The following is a 23,010-nucleotide window of genomic DNA, read 5'->3' on the forward strand; positions in this document are numbered from 1 at the left end:
ACACTTTTGTGAATAAGAGCCGGGCAATAAAAACAAATTTGACTTGGCTTGACTGACAGCCAACCCCTAAAAGCTGGAACGGATGTTCTGCCAGATAAACAAATGTTTCTGTTGCATCTTAAGAGGCTTGCCAGGCCCGCCAAGCTGACTTCTTACTTTTTCCACGGAATGCTGATGTTGTGTCACAACCTGAAAATGAAGGCAGTGGACAGGACAATGACTTTGCAGTCATAGGTTGAGTGTAGCTCTGATTACCTTGGCTGCTCAAGACATTGAAACAGCTCGCATTTTATGCCTATTTGATGAAAATTGATGAAGTCTGACAGGGAAAGAGAGAAGGACCTCACGGGCAAAGCATTCATCCTACAAGTTACTACTCGCTACAAGTTATTTTCAGCTGGCCAAAGAGTTCCAGGTTGTTCTGTGTAAGGCACGACTGCACCGTGATAATTTTGATTTTCAGTAGGAAAACATTCACTTCAGTCAGATTTTTCTTTTCTTTTTGGGTGCGATCTGTTGTTAATGTATAGTAAAGCAGTATTTATGAATCGGACCAACTTGAAGCTTAAATCTAAAACAATATAGAGAGACAACCCTGTGTGTAAACCTAAGGGTTTATTTCTCATTTCACTTTGCCTGTGCATAAAATAAGATGTTATTTGTCATTTATTCGTTTCACCTGTACTATGTAGGAATTTATAAAGGATATCGAGGTACCACTTGTCTTGTATTTCAAATTTACACATCATTTTGGATGTTTAATATTTACATCAGATTCCTCGTCTTAAGTGGACAAAAAGAACTATTTATCAGCAGTGGTCACTATGGTTAAGTTGTTAGCACTGTCAACGAACGGCAGGAAGGTTGTGGGTTTGAATCTTTGCTGGTCCAAACCGCTCCATGCAGGTTGCCTTTTTTTGCTTCTTTGTGTCTTCTCCATAGGAAGCTTCTTCCCACAATCCAATGCCAACCCTCTAAGAGGCAGCGGTGCATCAAAAGTACAACTTTATACTGCAATAACTTCGAATCACCGGTAATGCAATCAAAACTGGACATACTTTTAAAAAATACTGTAAAATATGTTGAAGCTTCATCTGTATGCTTAAAATGATCAATGACACAAGGACTGATGTTTGAATAACCAAGCAAAGCAAATGCAACATTGAAAGCCAATAAAAATGACTTCATTTTTATAGCGTGTGACGGAAAAGTGGTTAGGACTGCACGACTGTCCGTGTTTTATGTTATGTGTTGTGTTTATTATTTTACTTTATGTTAACTGTTTTGTAAAGCGCTTTGTTACAGCTGCCGCTGTTGTGAAAGCGCTATATAAATCAACATGTATTGTATTGTATTGTATTGTACTTCAGCATAATGATGGCTATTTTAGTTGAAGTTGTATTTTCAAACAGAATTCATGTGTTCTTTTTCAGTCACGAATGGTATCGTGGTTCACTCACCATACTTCTGTGCGAGAAAGTGGCTTTGGCTCCCACTCGATGTCATTGTGAAATATTGTCCTTCTCTCGATGTAATCTGTGATAGTCTGGCGACTGACACAGAGTGAAGTATGCCTTTGGCCTGAAGTCAGATCTGACAGGCTCCCACTGCCCGTTACCCGAAATGATTGAAGCAGTCTAGAAAATGAACGAATGGAAGTTTACTTTTACTGTACTTGATTCTGATACTTGGCTGCCTCCTGCAGTGTAATCGCTTGGCCACAGAGAGGCATCATGGGACCAACCGACATGGCTTACATCAGTGTTGACAAGAGATCACTGCATGTTTGCATGTTTAAAAAGCATCAGTGACATATGCCCCAGGAATTTACACTGTTGGAAGAGGGTTTTTTTTTAAATGCCTCTTGAACATGACATGATAAAGATACCGAATGGATGATCAGAGAGAGCCGAGTGGTGTTTATTTTTCTGATGAAATGTTCTCATTTGTCAGGTTAATGCCTGTGATTTGGACTCAGCACTTTGAAGTAAACATAAGTGGTGTTTGTATGCATGTCAACGACTTTGCCTAAAAAAGTACAGTTGTTTTAAGTAACTCTTGGTCAGGTGATTTTTTTAGCTATTTTCTAAGACAACGAATGGAGAAAAATAGAGGAGGTAAATGGATTATAAATTAAACCAGCAGTTTTCATCAATGGAAATTGTGCTTTCTAAAAAAAGAATGGAAAGATGATGATGATGATGTGTGTGTGTGTGTGTGTGTGTGTGTGTGTGTGTATATATATATATATATATATATATATATATCCATCCATTTTCTGAACCGCTTGATCCTCACTAGGGTCGCGGGGGGTGCTGGAGCCTATCCCAGCCGTCTTCGGGCAGTAGGCGGGGGACACCCTGAATCGGTTGCCAGCCAATCGCAGGGACGAACATCCACCCACGCTCACACTCACATATATATGATTAAATCTGTTTTTTAAAAAAACAATGCAATCACGACCTTGTAGGTCATTTTTCTTTCAAATCTGCTTCTCGCTCTGAAGCCATAGCCCAATTAAGTAATTTATTGTTCATTAGAAGTGGAAGGAAATCGAAAAAGCACTTCCAACAGAGAACTGAAGCAATAAAACATATAGATGAGGGGTGTGTATCTCTCCAGTGGAAGACCAAGTTTGAGACCATACGTCGATACATGGGGTGCAATACGATTCAAGTGGAGTGATTCGATTCAGGTTGATTCAGTGGGATTACAATTTGACTAGAGAGGTAAAGGTCAGTTCGAGAGGGTGTGATGCAACGAGTGCTTTTATTGTCATTTTACAACATTTATGAACTTGTCAGGACTATAAATGAGGCTCACATCTTTTGAATCAAAACACATTTTCTGAATCAATTTATTTTTTTGTCACGCTACTAATTGAGAACATTTTTAATGGGTGTGAGTTTGCCAAATGTTGTTGTGCAAATATATGTCTGGCAAAATTTGAAATGTCCATTCACGGTGAGATCCATGTAGGCAGGGGTTATTCTTACAAGGGTATTTCTTCTGGCAAACCACCTAAAGTTGTCTTTTAAACCTATTCATGATTACTGGTTGCGGGTGAACGTGTTGTCATTGTTGATAAGTATGTGCTAGTGTGTGCTGGCATTGTGTGTGAAGTGGTGTGCAGCACTGGCTCTGGGGAATCAGGATGCAAGCTCATTTTAACCGTGGCCCTGGTGCTGCTGCTGCCTCTGCCTTTGCCGCCTGAATCATGAATAAAACATCGCTTTGACCTTTACCGGGGGTATTGGACAGTGCATCCCTGTCTCTGTTGTCCTTTCACATTGTTCCTAATGTATGCACACAAATATTCTTTGTGCCTTTACCACACCACTGAAATCCCCTTGTATATAAAGACTGCTTTTTGTTAACAAACTAAACACATTCACCAAAACGATATTTATTCATGGTCACAGATATAGTGCTGCTCCCCTCACCCCCAAAATGCACTGGCAATCTTAGTTTCTGTTCCAGTTTGTAAGCAGCATTCGTGTGTAATTTTCAGGGACAGTTAATAAGTGAATTAATTAGGGCATCATCCAGCAAAGCCCCACCTTAACCTGTACTTCCATTCTGCTGACCAACCTCTTTTCTGTCAGCAAACGGGCGAATATCACTGACACTAAATTGCCTTAGTTATCCAAAGCTATTTTAATTGCGTCTGTGATTTGCGCCTAGCATCTACAGTGAATACCGCATAAATCAAGAGAGAACAGGCACCTCACAATTTGCTGTGATTTATTTATTTAAAACACTGAAGTGAAATGAGACGCCTGACAAGCACAACACCTGCTTCCGGGGATTTTGATGTCTGTTGGCTTTCCAGTGGTAATGCTGCATGAGTGGAATGAGAATCAAATGTCTCCATGATGATGCTCAGCATATTGTTGGTCTCTTTGATTTAGTGTGCATCACTCTGGAAAATGTCACTGTGCATCTCAGGCAGAGTATATCCCTCATGTGAATGTAAGACACAAAGGGAAGACAACAAAGTGGCCATCATGTTCCACTGTATATACACTACTGTTATGTACTACAGATGCATTTTGTAGGAATATCCGACAAAATACCATTACCGGTAGTTATTTACTGTACGATGGACTGAATTTATTTCCCAGCGTGTCATGTTTACTTGGCTTCACAGTGCCAATCTTTCAATCAAACAAGTCATTGTTGTCGGCTAAATATGGAAGGAAACAGCAAATGCAGAGCTCCTAATAAACAAACACAACTTGTAACTGTGACGGCTAAGACGTCACTAAAGTAAGACCGCCCATATAGTGATGGCTCTCATCACCCAACCAGGGCTGGAGTGGACTGTATGTGCAATCAGAAAGAGGCACAGAGAATATGTTGCCGATAATGGCAGCCATCATAGGTGCTGGGTGTCACAGACAATGACAAGAAAAACAACACTTTGGTGGTGATATAAAATGAATCAATTTCTGTTTTGGTTTCTCGGCAGAGAAAAACAATGACCTTTTGACACGCATTAAAAAACACAACAAACAAAAAACAAAGAAAGAAGTTCCGATATTAACTCTCGGAAATAACCATCCAGTTTTTGGTTGCTCACCTCTCGGATTTTATTCCCTTAATCAAATAAGATGTTGCACTGTATGTATAATTCTCAGAGTATTCTAGAAGTGTTTGCTAAAGTCTCTGTATTTGTGAGTGTGCATGCGGTTGTGCGTGTAGGTTTGTTTGGTCTTGAACTCTGACATCACGTAGTCCATGGTCTTCAACCAATGGTGAAAGGTCTCTCAGGTTCCCCCTACTCTCCTGTGAGGAGGAATACTGCCAGCAGATTACCATATCATTACCATATCATTAGCATTACATTACTTCAGCACAGCTTTGCTCGTGTCTCACTATCAGCTCATCGAGAGATCCAATCTCCAATCCGCTCCGTGCGAGTAAACCCACGACATCCCCTCCCTTCCCATTTCCTTTGTATGTACAGTACACGAGAGGTGTGTTTCCCTTCCGAGTAAAGCAAATGTAATTGAGGTAGAGTTCTGGATTTACCAGCTAAATGAAATCACACAAACGTTCAGATCGGTTTGCTGTCGAGGAGACTCAGACAGCTTCTTCTCTGAAACCTCATCCACCGAAAATGCTTTTTGAAAATTCTACTTCTATTGAAAAAAGCCTTGGTCAGATGCTAACGTATTTTAAGCCTTACGTCTGTGGGATGACACCAACCTCTCATGACCATTGCGCGTGTACATACCTCTATATAGGGTAAATGTGTGCGCATGCGTGAAATGAAAAAAGCAGTGCACTGGCGCCCAGGGGCACATAAAGGGACGCCAATCCTCTAATGGTTGATCATGGGTCCAGTCCATTAGGGAGAGAGCCCAGAGTTCAGTCTGACTCCTCAGCACAAAGAGCAGAGGCAGTGAAATTAAGGAAGGTGCAGGCCAGGGGCGGCAGGGAGGACAACCCCGCACCAGATGCATGCTGGGAAATGCAGCTCATTTGGCTGCCCCCTCACAGACCTCTATGTCCATTTCTGTTTCCTCGTGCAAGATGCACACGTGTAGCTTATGAATGAAGGATGTGCACACATTCACACGTGATCTTCCTCTCGCCGACTTTCGTCACCCAATTTAATTCATTCCATTGAGCTTTTCTCCATTTTTCTTATCTATTTCTCCCTCGCTGTCTCTCTCTTAGCCTCACACAATTCGTTCACTCTCGCCTATCTCCATCTCTTTTATATTTGCTCTCTCTCTTTGCTTACTGTCCTACATTGCAGACTCCCTTCAACAACCCCACTGAAACCCCCCACTTCCCACACACACACACTCACATACACACACACCGACACCCCCTCACTCCCAGCCTGACTCATACCTCACTCTTCATTTGCAAATGAAGGAATCTTGGAGAGCCAGGACTTGACTGTGGGGAAAATGTGGTCTCCGTCCCAGGTTGGAATCTCTTGTGGGAAATAAAGGTGGGAAAGAGGGAGAAAGAAGCGTAGGATGGAGGGGGCCAAGAGGGGGTAGAGTAGCCAAGCTCTCCACCCCCTTTCGTGGCTTAGATGATGTATAGCTCCAAAGGCCACATGTTGGCTCTGTTGATGGATTGAAGCACTTTCTTGGAAAATTAATGAGAGCGCCTTAGCACACAGGAGTCTAGCCTCCAATAAAACTGTTAAATATTGAAACAAGAGAGAAAGAGGGGGGGGGAGAGAGAGAGCGGTAAAGACGACAAGTATAGATGATGAACTCAGGCACACCCAACTGGACATTGTGACATATTTTACTTTATAGTGTTAAAGAAAATGGATGGATAAATGGCTATTGAGCTTATAGCAACCGAACTGTTCTGATTATCTTAAATGACGTTTCCCCTCCTATCTGAGCAGGCTTCTTCAGTTCATGCACAAGGCTAGTTCGGACAGTAGTTGGCTTGGGTACTGGTGTAGAAACCTAACTATTTATCCCCCAAGTTTGAACCACACCCCAAATCATCATCAATAGTATCACTCTATTGGGATTGGAATTGGCAGTCGTTAAGATGACTTGTAGAAAGACCTCAGCCGATCAGCAGCAGTTGTTGGGTGGAAACCGCCTCGTCAATGTTACATTCAGAAGCAAAAAAACATGTGTAGCCACCTCAAGGCCAATACAGGCTGTGTTGGTAGTTAGAGGCTGAATTATCCGCCTTGTTGCTGAGGGCCCTTATGTAGAAACAATTACAGGCTCGACTTCCTGGTCGAAACCGGAAATAGTAGAGTGCCATTTGTGGCAGCAGTTTTCATTTGCAGAAGTGGGCTATTTTGAACACCTTTTGTTTCCTTTTCTAATGATCACAAGTACCAGTAGCATTTCAACATGACTTGCATAGCTTGTGAAGTTGTTATACTCCTGGCGGTTGTAATAACAACCAGAAAATGATGAATCACTCGCTACAAGAGCAATCTGGAACAGCATCCTGGACGAGGAGAGAATGTTGTGATGAACAGTATAATTCCAGTGCCTACCCTTGGATGAGGAACACAGAAGTATCACGGTAGTCTGGAAATCGTCATTTGAAACGATCACCTAAATGGATTGATTTGAAGAGCATTCTATGTGGCCTCTTTCAAGTCAAGTCAAGTCAACAGTATTTATAGAGCACTTTCAAACAGCCATCGCTGCATACAAAGTGCTGTACATGGAGCAATTTAACATGCACAATAAACAGTAAGACAAATCGTCAATAAAGGCGGTAGAAAGCACCAAACAGTAAAACCAAGAACAAATCTAAGTCATGCTGAGGAGAGGTTTTATTTTGGCCAGCTGTCTAAGGTGAAAGAAGCTGGATTTAACAACGGCACCAATTTGCCGCTCGAGTTTGAAATATTTGTACAGTTTATGGGCCAAGTTTGAGACTGTTGACTTAAGATAAGGAGAAAGGGGGCCCAAGTCATCTTATATATAAATGATATCTGCAAGGTCTCAAAACTATTTAAATGTGTCCTATTTGTTGATGATACAACTTTCTACTGTTCTGGAATAAATCTGAAACAGCTCCTGACAACCGTAGAAAACGAATTAAACAAATTAAAAAACTTGTTTGACAGAAATAAATTGTCACTGAAAAAATCGAAGTTAATTGTTTTTGGCACAAGACCAATCAAACACCAAGCTAAAATTATGGTAAACTCAATTGAAATAGAAAGAGCGTATGAAACCAAATTTCTCGGATTAGTAATAGAATCAAAACTATGTTGGAAACCACATATCGATAACGTAAAAAGAAAAATAGCCAAGACCGTAGGGTTCCTCTACAAAACCAAGGAAGTGCTAAATAAGAGATCTTTGTACACATTATACACTTCATTATTATTACCATATATGACCTACTGTGTGGAAATATGGGGAAATGCCTGCAAAACAAACTCCCTATTTTCAAACTACACTGTGTACATACATCTACTGATGCCTAGTCTGGACACATCATCAGTGATGTTCCTGGATTCACTGGACGTTTCGGGTCTTTCAACTATCAGACGCCCTCCTCCAGGTGACCCAGCCGGGGTTGATCAAGTCCCGGCTTGTGTCCAGACAGCTAGCTAGCTACCATGACTCAATGGATCTCCTCTTTTGAGCCACAGCCATCTTGAGGCTCTTTCTGCCGCTTCAGTGGTATTGCGGATGGCTCTCCTTTCCCTCTCTCCATCGATGCCTAAACTACAATAGGCTCTGGCCAAGGAACGGGCTGCAAATCCTCTGCAACCAACCTCCACAGGGAAACACCTTGCTCTCCAACCAGCCAGCTGGCAGTCGCTGACCAGTCCTGCGTACTTGGAGAGCTTCCTCTCAAAGGCTTCTTCCAAGCGATCTTCCCACGGCACTGTCAGCTCCAGCAGCACTGCTTGTTTGGTGGACTCCGATACGAGGACAATGTCAGGTCGTAGGGTGGTAACTGCAATATGGCTGGGGAACTTCAGCTTTTTTTCAAGATCCACCAACAACTGCCAGTCTCTTGCAGATGTCAGGATGCCTGCAGATGATGTTCTGCTGGCCGCGGTAGGCTTGTCCCCAGCTCTGACAAAGGCGATGGTTTTATTTGAGGGGAAAGTGATTTGTTTCCGTAGAGAGCGATGCTGCTCAGGCTCTTTGAAAGTCCTAGCCATCTCCGGAGGTGGCTGCTGACCTTCCTCTCTAAGGTCTCAACTGTCGAGATGGGGACGGAGTAGACCAGGAGGGGCCACAGGATCCTGGGAAGAATGCCGTGCTGGTATACCCAGGCTTTAAACTTCCCCGGTAGGCCTGACTTGTCCACTGATTTCAGCCAGCCATCCAACTCCGTGCATGTCGCCTGGATAGATTTTGTGTCTCTCAGAGAGCAGTCGAAAACCTTCCCTAGGCTCTTGACCGGCTTCTCTGAGATTGATGGAATGGCTGTGCCTGAGATGGTGAACTGGAACTTGTTTTCCACCTTCCCTTTCCTTAGCACCATAGATCTTGATTTGGCGGGTTTGAAACGCATCCGGGCCCACGCCACCAGCTTTTCAAGACCCTTCAGAATCCACCGGCAGCCTGGGACTGATTCTGTCGTGACTGTGAGGTCATCCATGAATGCCCTGATGGGTGGTTGCCGTTGTCCGGAGTTCGTGCGGGGCCCTCTGCACTCTGGCTCAGCAGATTTTGTGAGCATGTTCATGGCTAGCGAGAACAGTGTCACAGAGATAGTACACCCTGTGATGATGCCGATCTCCACCTTGTGCCAACTGGATGTCATTGCTCCTGAAGAGATCCTCATCCTGAAATTGCTGTAATAATCAGCGATGAGATCTCTGCATCTGCTGGGTACATGATGCTTTGTCAGAGTGAGCTGGACGAGCTTGTGTGGAATGGAGCCGAATGCATTTGCCAGGTCAAGCCACAGCACTGATAGGTTACCTTTGTTCTCTCTGGCCTCCCGAATAAGCTGTGTGACCACACCGGTATGTTCCAAACATCCTGAAATTCCTGAGATGCCACCTTTCTGGACAGATGTATCGATGTAGGAGTTCTTTGCCAGGTAGGTACACAGCCGCTTGGAAACAGCACTGAAGAAAACCTTTGCCTCAACACACAGCAGGGAGATGATGCGGAACTGGTCTAGCTGAGTGGAGTTTTCCTCCTTCGGGATCCATACCCCTTCAGCCATTCTCCATTGTTCAGGGATCCTTCCCCTTCTCCAGAAGACTCGCAGGATTGTCCACAGACGCAGCAGGAGTTTGGGACAGTTCTTGTACACTTTGTATGAAGTGCCACTCGGTCCTGGAGCAGAGCTCGCCCTTGCTCTGCGGACAACCTCCCTGACTTCCTTTAGCTGCAGCTCCGACATGTCGAACTGCTCTTCAGGTTTAGGGGGGTCTATGAGGATGTTGCATTCTCCCAGCTCCTGCTCTCTTGCGGGGTCGCTGTACGTCTGCTTCAGATGTTGGTTTATGATTTCCTGCGAGGAGACCAGATTGCCACTCCGCTTCCACCCCAGCATATCCTTCGTGAACTTGAAGGGGTTAGCGATGAAAGCAGCACGCTTCCGTGCCCTCTCGCGTCGCCGCCTCCGGTGCCACTCTGCACGGCGGAGAACTAATCTTTTTCCGTAGGATGCACATTAGCTGGGCCAGGCCAGTGCGTTCCTCTTGTCCTGCCGCCTTGTACTGGGACTTCAGCGTTTTCATCTCCTGCCTGATGTTGTGGATCCTTACCGCTCTTTGATTCTTTGCGTACGTTGTTCCTGGGCTTTTCTTCTCCTCCTCGCCAAACCTTTCTGCTGCGAAGCTGACAATGACTGCTGTCATAGCTTGTAGCTTCCCGTCGGCGTGTCCCTTCGCCATAGCCTCCAGAATTTGGTCGACATCGTCGTCGAATTGCTTCCAGAGAGAGGTCATGCTAGCTGCAGGCCATTTGATCCGCCTCGTTTCAGACTTGATGCTCGAGGGATTAGTTTGCAACACGTGGAGGTTCTGGGCACTGTGGGGTGACTCCGGGCCTGGCACCTCCTGCGTCTCACCAGGTGTGACACCTGTGCGTTGTGTTGTTTCTGCTCCCAACGGGCACTTCATCCTCGCTCGGTGGATCTTCAAGCCATGGATGTTCTTGCAGACTTTGCCGCATGTACACGTTTTACTCAAAGTCGATTGTCCGTTGCCTGGGTCTGTAGCCGTTGTGTCCGTCCGACTGGGGTGCTCATCCTCCCCCCCTTCTCGGGCACCCCTGGGGGTATTTTTCCATTGAGTTCATCGTAGCTTGGTTGGGTCCCTCCTCTCAGAGGATGCAGATTGGGTTGCTGACCCGTTCTGCCCCGGTTGCCGTTTCTCCGGGCTGTCACTGACTCTCCAGTCGTCACCACGCTCTTCATGGTTGTCATCCAGTCTTTCCTGGCTGTCACTGATCTCTCAGGGTATTCGCTGTGTACATACATCTACTGATGCCTAGTCTGGACACATCATCAGTGATGTTCCTGGATTCACTGGACGTTTCGGGTCTTTCAACTATCAGACGCCTTCCTCCAGGTGACCCAGCCGGGGTTGATCAAGTCCCGGCTTGTGTCCAGACAACTAGCTAGCTACCATGACTCCATGGATCTCCTCTTTTGAGCCACAGCCATCTTGAGGCTCTTTCTGCCGCTTCAGTGGTAAAAAAAAGCAATTCAAATTATTAATAGATCAAAATATACGGAACCCACAAATCCACTATTTATCAAATTAAATACGATGAAATTTTATGACCTGGTTGACTTTAAAATCGCCCAATTAATGTACAAAGCACACAATAACCTGCTCTGCCAAAACATTCAGAAGTTTTTCGAAATTCGAGAAAGCAACTATGAATTAAGAGGTACCAACTTATTCAAAAAACTCAAAACAAGAACAAACATCAAGCAAAGAAGTGTATCTAGCAAAGGTGTTAATCTGTGGAATAATCTCAAAACGGACCTAAAAATGAGTAAATCGCTTGCTGAGTTCAAAAACAAATTCAAAAGAATAGTACAAACAACCTACATCAATCAGAGTTAAAATGATAAATTCTAAACATTAAATATAATGATAAATCAGAACTAAGTTGATAAATAGAGAAAGGTATTGAAATATCCATTATGAATACAAGAGAAAATTGACACAAGAGTGCCAGGGTGAGGATGTATATAATCCCGATACAAACCAAAAATTGTAAAAATATCACAGTTAAGGGTAAAGTATGAGCCTTAATGGAGACTTCTTCTTACTTTTTCTTTTCTGATTAATATAAAAATGATTTAGTAGATATAAACATATAACGGGGTAGGACTAGATACGTTTTTTACTTCATCCTACTCCCTTGAACATAATAACTGTTGAATGAAGACTGATTTCTTTCTTTTTACTTTTTTATCTACCGGTACCTTATTTTCTGTCAAATTATTACTGTATATGTTTTATGTTCAATAAACAAACAAACAAAAACAAGTCTACAGGTTGGAATGTTCAAGGGCCACTGGGACCAAACAATATCACCTCTGTCTTCTTTTCATTGAATTTCAAGAAATTTTGTGCCATCCAGGTTTTGATTTCTTCCAGACAGGATAGGAGTGGCCTTAATGAGAAGGTGTCTTTCTTGCTCAGTGGCTCTTTCACTTCACTTTCAAACCACCTTGCTTCTCTGTCCAGAGCATGCATATTTTTGTCCTCCAAAGAGTGCTGTGTCTCTTTGAGGCGCAGGTAGAAAGCTGAGCCTTGAGCTGAAGAGTTAGTCTGTCAATGCTGTGCCAGGTGCCTGCTCAGTGGTTGCTTGTTTTCCCAAAATATCATCATGCGATGCTCACTGCAAGTGACCACATACACCGGATTGCTTTTCTGGTTATGGGGTGTCTTTCCGGGATTTGGGTTATTGTCTCAAGGGTCTCTACAGGCACGCGTGCACCCTGCGTAAAACCTGGCACATCTCCATTTTTGTGCTCGGGCAAGTCTAGTTTTCCATTCTGGGGAATCTGGCAGACCGCACTGCAGCATGCTGGGCGTTCTGGTAGAAGGAAGGCATTTTCTTTTCCACGCCTGTGGTGCACCTGACAATTTGGTGCCAAGTATGATCTGGATCTTAGACCAGCTAAAAGTAGGTAAGTTGTGGCGGCAGTGGTGTAACATGAGTTTGGTGGATTTGATTGGAGCCCCGGCAGACGGATTCGGCACTGGTATATATGGTGGATGTCATCCTATTTCATTTCTAAATATGACCACAACATGCATCGGCCCTTTTAATCCTAATAGAATTAACTTCATTGAACACGTTAATGTTGTCATCTTCTTGATTGTATATTTTTTTTAACACACCCTCCTGGGCAATGGCACAGCTATTGGGGATGCTGCGATTCATGCATGTAGACACAAACCATTGCAATGGAAGGTGGTCTCCAAATGCCCGCTTCACAACAGTGATTGGCGATCGCCCTGGTCAGCTTTACGTCAATCTTCTGCATGGACTCCAGCCAGTCCATTTGTGTCAAATTTCAAAGACTGCGTGCACGCCTCTCATGCGCTAAATTTAAAGGACATGAGTGAAGCCGCTTTCATTGTTCAGGAAATAAGTCAGCTGTGTTCACTCCCGCAATGATGCAAACGTCTGTTTCTGCCTGTGCCCATCTGCCAAAATACAGAAACAATGAAAATTCCACCCATGCGCACAGTTTGACTGCACTTAGTTGTCAGGTGTTATTAGATTTGAAGTGTGCAGTGTTGGTTGAAGCCCTTCCGATCTTCTTCTCAGATAGACCTAATAAATACAGACTGACATTGTTGTCTTCTAAACCAATCAGAACCAACAATTTGCGATTGATTGAACTCCCTGAGAATGAAATATTGTTTTACATTTTATCCATCTTGGATGGGATTGTTTTTTTTTTCTCTGAACGATCCAAACTAGCAAAGCTTTCTTCTAATTTGTTCAACCCGTTTTATACAATCTCTACCAGAAAGAAGTGATTTGTCAAACTTAAATCATAGGCCCCAGGGTTTTCTGCAAGCCATTGCTTGAGACTCTGCCAAATAATTTGCAAGAAATTATGCTGCGTCCACAGGCGGTTATACAGGGAGGCATTTCAAATTTACTCCCACTCCCCCCAGCCCCCAGCACCACCAGCTACACACTGACTGGATATGTCATCACCAGTCAGTCACAGGGCACTTCTAGAGACAAACCAGTCACACCCACATCCACACCATCACTGAGTGGGAACCGATCCCACGCTGCCCGCTCACAAGTCAGGTGAGTGTAGCATTACACCATCAGCAACCAGTATTTTTCCATAATTGGATGTCTGTTACATCGAGGTGTTGTGCCTAGATGTAGTAGATGAGATTTTGAAAACAATACATTGTAACATCTTTCACAAAGCACACACTGTATGGACGTGCACTCTCTCTCTCTCTCTCTCTCTCTCTCTCTCTCTCTCTCTCTCTCTCTCTCTCTCTCTCTCTCCAGTCATTGCCACATTTGCGAATCATTTTATCCATTCATCCATTATTCTCACAAGGGTCGCCGATGTGCTGGTGTGCTTATCCTGACACCCTGCACCGGTTGGCAGCCAATCACAGCGCACACAGAGACGAACAACCATCCGCGCTCACACTCACACCTTGGGACGATTTGGAGCGTTTAATCAACATACGATGTATGTTTTTGGAATGTGGGAGGAAACCGGAGAACCTTGAGAAAACTCAGGCACGGGAAAAGCATGCAAACTGTGAATCATTTTAATGCTTTTATATTATACATACTAGCGAAGCAAAGCAAAATGTTTGGGATGAATAAAGGTTTTATGAAAACATAAAATAAAAACCTATATTTATTTTGCCTTTCTTTAGCACAGTTCCTTTTTACTAATTTTACTAATTTCATTTCTGTCTTTTGCATAACAAAAGGCTTGATATGTCAGAAGAGTGCAACATGTATTTCTTTTTTTATTTATATAGACTTCCATCGTATTCATAGTGAAAGTACGCATAGTCTATCCAGTAGTTGTTGGTTCCATTTTAAAATGCACTTAACATGAACAGATAGAAATGATAAGGGCACATTATTGCGCTCATTTGAAGTAGCACCATTGTCTATAAACATGTGCGAAATGCTGGTAAAAGCTGCAAAGTTGAATCAAAGTTGAATGTACCATTATCTTAAATATGTTTATTAGTAATTTGTACATACAGTGAATAATTTAACTGTAAAATAATGATGGCTACATGAGAGCAGCTACAATCTGCTATGATTTACAATACATGATCCAGTTCGTCGACTAATTGCAACTGTTATTGGTGACTAGACAATAAGCACAATAACGTGTGTGTGTGTGTGCGCGTGAGCATTTGAGTGGGTATGGGTGTGTTATAACCTCTGGCCTCCCAACGGAACCTCCTGCTACCCCCTCACCACCGCAGGTAAATTGTCTAGAAATGCCAGTGGTTGTATCATTGGAAAAAAAATGCATAACTACATCAGGGTTGTTCGTGCAAATATAGCAAACATGGTGATTACTGTAGGTTTAATTGGCATTAGGATTATGAGCTGATTCTTGGAAAAATGTAAAAAGGTGGAAGTGCTATAACACAACTACACTGAGAAAGATGGTTATTTTGTCAAGTGGTTGCACGAAACATCTACTTAACAAATCCAAATCCAGATGATGCTTAACAAATCCAGATGGATCGATTGCAGTGGTTCTTAGCCTTGTTAGGAGGTACAGGACCCAACCAGTTCATATGCACATTCACCGAACCCTTGATTAGTGAAAAATAAAAATGTGACTTTTTACAAATTCAAGACATTTAAAAAAACATTTACCGGTATTTAAAAACAGAAAAAAACCAATAAAATTACATAGCCTAAAGATAGTTTAAAAAAAAATTGTATTATGTACTATCATGACAGTCACACGGTGACTACTGAGCGAACTAAATTCCCCTTCACCGAATCCCTAGGGTTCGATTGAACCCAGGTTAAGAACAACTGATCTATTGTGTGTAGCCACTCGACAAAAGAGACTAAATTCAGCGCGCCATTTTTTTTTCCAGTGGAAGCAATGGTTCATTTGGTGTCCACATACTGATCCCAGGCTGATTTTCTGTCGCATTTATTTAAATGTCGTCGAGAAAGCCTTGTACATGTCACCTTTTGTTTCAAATAACAAAACAAACACCACATTTTAAAGTGTAGGTTAGAAATCAGTGGCACGTTGATAGTCACAAAAAATAAGAATACAAATACTATTAAAAGGCATTTGAATACAAAGATTACAATGTATTATCTGAATGACAGCTTGTGTGGGAAAAAGGCTACGGTGTCTTAGAACCATTTAATTCACTTTGAAAATCTTGTATAATTCATCCATCCTGTCATATAAAAATCTGATTAGGATGAAAAGTGATTTGAGCAAAACAGCAGATCGAACCAGCAAAGTTTATCAATAATAACATCCACCTATCCATCTACATTCTTCTGTTTATCCGAGGCCAGATCAGCGACGTAGAGAACCTCAAGCTTGCCTTTTCCCAGCCACTTAGTCCAGCTCTTATGGGGGTAGGGGGGATCACCAAACCTCAGGCCAGTTAGTGTGTCTTCCTCTGGGCGTCCTCCCAGTGGGATGTGCCAGAAATATCTCACTGAGGAGGCATTCAGGAAGCATCCTAAACATCCGCCCAAGCCATCCCATCTACCTCGTCTTAATGCAGAGGTGCAGCAGCTGTACTCTACTTTTTTCTCGGATGTTCAAGCTTGTCATCCTATCTCTAAGGGAGAGCCCGGACAACCTGTGAAGGGTCCAAATTTTGTCTGATTGTATCTGATATCTTGTCCTTTCGGTCACAACCAACAGCTCATGACCATGAAGGTAGGAACATAGATCGACCAGTAAATCAAAAGCATTACATTTTGGCTCAAGCTACTTTTTCACCATGACAGACCTGTGTAGAATCCCCCTCACTGCGGACGCTGCACCAATCCGCCGGTCAATTTCCTGCCTCATTTTGGCTTCACTTGTGCACAAGAACCCAAGATACTTGACATCCTCCACTTTGGCCGAATCTCATCCCTGACCTGAATACTGCACTCTACCTTGGCCTCAGATTTGGAGGGACTGATTCTCAAATGCTTCCCACTATGCTATAAAGTGCTCTGCCATACGTTCCCAGCAGATCATCATCATAGATTTGGGACTACAATACCTAACTAGCATGTGCCCACACCATTGGAGCAAACATACCACCAGGTCGTCATATGTTGACAGCTCCGCCCCTCCCTTTACCTTCGTGTCCAGGACATGCGGCTGCAAGTCCAATGCCATGACCATAAAGTTGGTCATTAAACTGCGGCCTCGGAGTGAAACCAAATGAAGTTCCACCGGGACCCTCATGCAAGAAGCCCCTGTCTCTTCTTTTGTACAGTAGCACATTTAACCATGACATCACATGCTCTTCCAGGTGGCAATGGCCAAATGGCACAAGTAGACACTCGTTTGCATGTTGCTTGGCCAGGGCAAAGCAATTGAGAAAACAGGGCAGAAAGATTGAAGCATTTTTCTCTACCACCGTAGTTTTAATATATTATGTTTTGCAAAGTAAATTGTTGAAAAGGGAGGCCCAGTGGTTGCCACAATTACACATTTGAACGGGTTTGTTGGCTCAAAATCAGACATGATGAACATAATCATTGATGGCATGCTAACTGGCTCGTGAACTGACTACTGTATTTTGTTGCTGGGATTAATGGCACAGACATTGTCTACTGTGGTGCTGAAACTGGCTAGCATGATGCTTGGTTGAATTTGTCAAAGACAACCCAAACAAACATTTGACACACATCTGTGAGAAAATGTCCACAAATCCACTGATAGAGATTTTTAGTTCCCAGTCCGGTCATTCACTCTATAAAACAGCCGTGCTATCTTCCCTAAGGAAATTGAAAAACTACCGACTCTGTTTGGAGTATGTTAGGGAGCAGAACAAAAACACAAAGTCTTTGTCGTCATTTCAAAACAGGTCAGAAGTCGTCACTTGTGTCATGCCACACAGATGTATGATATGGTAACCTACCGCCTGCTGGAGAGTATAGTTTTTTTTCCTCCAGTAATGTTATATGCATGATTACGTAATTAGAGTCAGTGTATTTCTGTGTTTGAAAACAGTGGTTGGCTGACGGGGATGATTTCTCCGACGGTTTGCTGTGTCAGGCATGCTCAGGATCCACGTTGGAGAACATGAGTGAAGGAGCAGATAATTGATCATGACAAGGTACTCCCATTCTTAATTGCAGCCGGTTTATTAGATTACCTTTTGAAAGTGCTTTCATTAGTAGAGAGAGAGCCATACCAGTGTTACCTTGATTGGCCTCATATTGTTTTGCTATGACCCTTCTTGACCAAGGCATAAGGATTTGTGCGTTCGTTTGCGAATGCTCTCTAATTATGATACTGTCATACTTATAACCCAGCAGTAACAATAGCATGGTAGCAGTGACAGTTCAAGGCAGCTTGGATTGTTTTCCCATGTCCTCCTAATTACAATACTTGACAATACAGTAAATATTCAAGATTCGGTATAGGACCTCTCCTATTGATAACCAAATAGAAATTTAAAAAACAATTTTGTTTCAGTCCTCAGAATTTGTTGTGATGTTTGAGGCTTAAATAGTTTCACATTCAAATTTCACATTCGTTTTTACTGTATGGATGTATATCTGCCCAGACCCGTTACCGTCAATAGTCATCACCCATTTCCACCTTTCTTTTCTTATATTTTCATCATTCCTGATATTGTTCTTTGGGGATTTACAGATTAATCAAACTTTCAGCCATGTACAAAAACAACATCCATTAGTTCTTTTTGTTGTTGTTGTTTTTGTGAGTTAAGGCTCAGTGGGGGGGGGGGGGGGGGTCATGATTAAAAGCAGGCACAGTGGCATGTGCATAAAAGTTTTTGTTTTCATGTCAAGCAGCAAACATTTCAGGTTTGTATCTACTCCAATCGCAGTCCCACATGTACAGTCTCTCTAGTGCTCTATTACTATTCCTCTCTCCAGGCCCAGTACTCCCTCATCCCAGGACATACTGTACTTGGACTGTATCCCCATCTTCTTCCTGCGTTTCACCCGTGGCCCCAGTCAGCCTGCAGCCTCCCTGCTGAGTTTAATGGAGTGTGTCAGCATCAGGGCTGGTGGATGTGCTCAACTTGGCACAGCTGGAATCCCAGAATTAAAAAAAAAACTCACTTTGTGATAATTGTTGGAGCAAGGCTTCACCTCACAAGAGGCCTGTCCCAAGTCACATTGCATCCATAGATGGCAGAATGCAAGGGCTAAAAGGGGAAGCAAACAGTTAGGATAGAAACCCGAGTAAGAATGACAATACACATTGACTAGAAACAGAATTCATTTATGCTATACCAGAAATGAAATGGGATCAAGCAGGAAAAATAATAAAAGAAGAGGAAGACACACCATGGTCAAGAATCAACAAGGGGAAAAGCCGAGACAAGGAAATGAACCATTTATTCATAGCAGACAAAGACACAAGGAGACGCTGAGAGAATCACATAAAACAGGAGAAGTACAGTCGAAGAATAATGTGCTCCTTGAAGACAGAGAGGCAGCAGGGAAATTTACAAGACAGGGAACCTAGGCACAAGTGAAAGGTAAAGAGAGAAATTAGTGTGAAAATTTAGCAAGTGATGTGTTCTTTGATTTTTTTTCTCTCTCTCTCTCTCGCCCTCCATCCTCTCCCCCCTCGCTGTCTCTTTCTAAATGGTCGTGATGTGGCCTGTATCTGCCAGCAAAAAGGAACTCAATTTGGGACAATTTACTCGGCAGTCCCAGCCCTGGTGCACCTCAGGGACAAAGAATAGAGCGAACGAAAGTGAAGGAAGATAGAATCAGTCAGGCACACACACACAGACAGACAGACACACACACACACCAATAAAATGTGCACCCTGCACACAATTGCAGTCGAGTAGATTTCACTTAGTTAGCTGTAACTCTCCCAGGCGGTCAATACAATTGAGTTTATAAAGCTTGGAAATGAAAGGCCCAGTATAAGGTTAAATAAATGGTGTGCTTTTTGATATCAGTGCACTTCATACAAAACTCACATATAAAAACAGTGGCACAGTGGATATCCGGAAATTGTGCTGGGCAAATGGTTCAAAAGTGAATATGATTGGCCACATTTCTAGAAATGTCTTGATCTTTCTTGATCTTGGGAACTACTTTTTTCCCTTCATTTTATAACATCAGTTATATTATTTGTTACTACGTGCATAGCATAGGACATATTTTACAATATCAGGAGGTGAGGGACTATAGTTGAAACACTTCAGTTCTGCAAATGCCAACACTGACAAGTCAGCTGCTTAAAGGGTCTGTTAGTATTAAGAGACAGTAGGGGGCGCCCTGACCAGGAATAGACTGGCAACTGCTGAAAGGGTGTATGCATTTCAACTGTGCTAATAAATAACCAGTGTCTTACAATATGATTCCCCTCACACGGTAGAGTCTAGAGAGTGGATCAAGCTAAAGAAGCCACTCATTGTTTTTTTTATTTTTTAAATGTATTTATTTTTATGACCTGATTGGGATTGTCTGTAACACAGCGGGAAGTAGATTTGTATCCCCACTAAATCAGTGTCATCAGTTACTTAGACACGACCGTGTGATACATTTGCATGGCCACCTTAAGATAAACTCACACCATCACTTTGGTACTGATTTTACACAGCATGTTTATGCAAATGACAATTCATTTGGACAGCTGTTGTTTCAATCAGCGTCTAGTGTTGATTACCAAGACGTGGATAAAAGTGTCACGTGGCAAATAGCTGAAAGTTATTTACTCCTCCTGTGGATGACTTTTGTCCCTTCTATTGCCACCTTCAACCAAGCTACTTCTCCTTCGAGCAGTGCTTCTTGCAGGGCTTATGTTGCCACGGAAACCGTCACCCTCTGAGACATCCCATGACAGCACAGGGTGAGAGGAGAATTGTGAGGAAAGGGTCGAAGCTTTGGCCTTGTGCTTTCTCCAGGGTGCACCAGAACGCCGCCTTCTCGCGAACACACCCATATATTAAACTACAGTATTGTGCAAGGACACGAACATGCGTTCAAAATGCATTGAACCATGAGGGGCAAAAGGACAAACGTCTAAAACGAATAAATAAAATTTAACTCAAGATTTTTGAATCAAGAAATTTTAAGAAATTGGGCCCAGGGTGCTAAACGGTTGTGGCCCACTCAGGGACGGGGTCAATGTTGGATGCAAGTACAGAACTTATATTTATTTTAACTGTGTTTCCGTCATTGCTAAATTACAGTTCATCACCATTTTTTGATAACCTTCTTTTTCCTTCTTCTTGGCAGTGTTGCATTGGCAACCAATCGGCATCGAGAATGTACTCCTTACTAGTTAGACCTAGGCACAGCACGAGAGACATACAGCCAAATAAAGCCAAACACACACACACACACACACACACACACACACACACACACACACACAACATAAAACCAGTATGGGACTATGCCATTGCAGTCTCTTGAACCAAAAGTTGTACAACACAGCCAGCTTCCTTTATTGGCCGGTATGTCCTAAAAAAGGAGCAGGTTTGGAGAATTGGGAGCAAAGAAGTTTGAGCTGGAGATCGAGTGCAGGGGTCTCCAGCGTGGTGCCTAACGGCACCAGGTAGCCCGTGAGGACCACACCAGTAGCCCGCCAGTATTAGGATTGTGATTTGCTAGTAGAAATTATAATTTAAAAATGCAAACACGGGCCGTATTATAGATTCTATAGCTACCTATTTAGCTATCTAGCTAGCTAGCTACAGTAGCTATCTATCTAATATTCTAATATCAAATGTAATTTGTACAAATGTTATTTCAGACGGGTATCAATTTGGTATCCCTTCACATAATCAGGACACATGAAGTAGTTCTCAGTCTCAAAAAGGTTGGTGACCCCTGATCTAGTGAGTGCAGTGAATGGTTTACAGTTGTTGAACAAAGATAGCATTTACCAGCCGACACAACCACCAGTCACAAGATTGACTAGCGATGTTAAAGATTTGTTTTTTTCTGAAGCCTGGTTTATTTACCACCGCGAACAAACACACGCAAGATGCATAGGGTGTGTTTACTTCTGTCAGTCATTAACGAAACAGGAGTCCGTTCGTGACGGACGGAAAAGGTCCATCGGTACTGACCCAGTTAGTGACGGTTCTAGTGATGGATGAAAACCTGCTTCTGTCAGCGCTTAGTCATTTGTCTGAAGACTGAAGACTGAAGATTGAAAACGATATACAGAATTGATTGATGGCCTATGAATAGTAAAACACTTTCTTGACAAACCTAAGTTGTTTCAGTCAGACTTGGCAAAATGTTTTGGAGAATCACCTACGTGGGAAACGCACATATGGCTTTGCAGTATGTTCACTGAAAGTGAAACTGTACTCACGTAAGAACTAGTGCATCCTGATTTTTCTGCGGGTGCCAAGAGGTATGACCACACAGGCACAGTACCTTTCACCCCAGAGTGGAAGGCCAGAAACCATTCTATATATTTTCAAAGGTGGGTGGTAAAGCCCTCCATATACTTTATCGTCTTTTTGGATAAATTGTACTTATCCAGGTAGATCAATGTAGCTACTCTTTATTTTAATTTGACAATTTTTTGTTTAAAAGAAACACTACTCTGTTACATTTAACGACATTCCGCTTGCTACTTGTATTTTTATCTATTTCCGCTGCCTCAGGCGCTGTCACAAGTCACTCTTTGTGACAGCGCCTGACCAGTAGTGAGGTCAAATGTAGCCAGGCACTTATATTCTTTGTGTTGCTTGATCCTTCCAGCATCTCCCAGATGTTGTTGTCACATTCATTTAAAAAGGAACGTCTGAATTCTCTTAAATTAGCTTCGAAAAGCCAGAAACAAACATTGTGGTGGGTCCACAGAGGAGCAAGAATCGAGGAACCACTGATGTTTCTTTTGCAGAAGTCCTTTAGCTCGCTGAAACCGACTCGTCAAACTGGGCGTGTATGAGCTGGATCGTAAACAGAGGGCGACTTGAAGTTTAACATATTATACTTTGTTTTTGTAACGGTAGAAATCTATGTTTACCTAGCAGACTACAATAAACAAGAGTTTCAGGATGTCATCGCTCACTGTGAGTAATGACGGAATGCCCTCCTCTGCGATTGTGAACATTTGCATACATACAAGTGAAGTAAAATGGTCAGTATCAAAGAGTGTATAACCATCATTTTCTACATTTTTTTTCCCATTTTTACATGTTTTTTACTGTCCACAACAGGTTATTTGATAAGACGAGTAATTTTTAAAATATTCTATGTTTACAATCTTATCAAACATTTTGGAACTGAACCATGTTGCGAAATAATGGTCCCCCATGTGTACGTTAAATGCTAACATTACCAAAGACGCTGTCAGGAAACTCACAGCTGCAACTGAAAGGCAGGGTTTTAAAGTCCTTTTTGATTATTTTTT

The 23,010-nt window shown here is 42.7% G+C and overlaps 1 protein-coding gene across 1 annotated transcript; it reads right to left on the minus strand.

Annotated features, from left to right (window-relative positions):
- Positions 1-3,167: 3,167 nt before the first annotated feature.
- Positions 3,168-10,857, minus strand: LOC127601224 (uncharacterized). Its single transcript, XM_052066287.1, is given in 4 exon segments — positions 3,168-3,210; positions 8,633-10,090; positions 10,092-10,698; positions 10,791-10,857. Coding segments are annotated over 4 exon segments (2,175 nt in total).
- Positions 10,858-23,010: the final 12,153 nt, after the last annotated feature.

Source organism: Hippocampus zosterae, chromosome 5, assembly GCF_025434085.1.
Source record: "Hippocampus zosterae strain Florida chromosome 5, ASM2543408v3, whole genome shotgun sequence".
Lineage (NCBI taxonomy): Eukaryota > Metazoa > Chordata > Actinopteri > Syngnathiformes > Syngnathidae > Hippocampus > Hippocampus zosterae.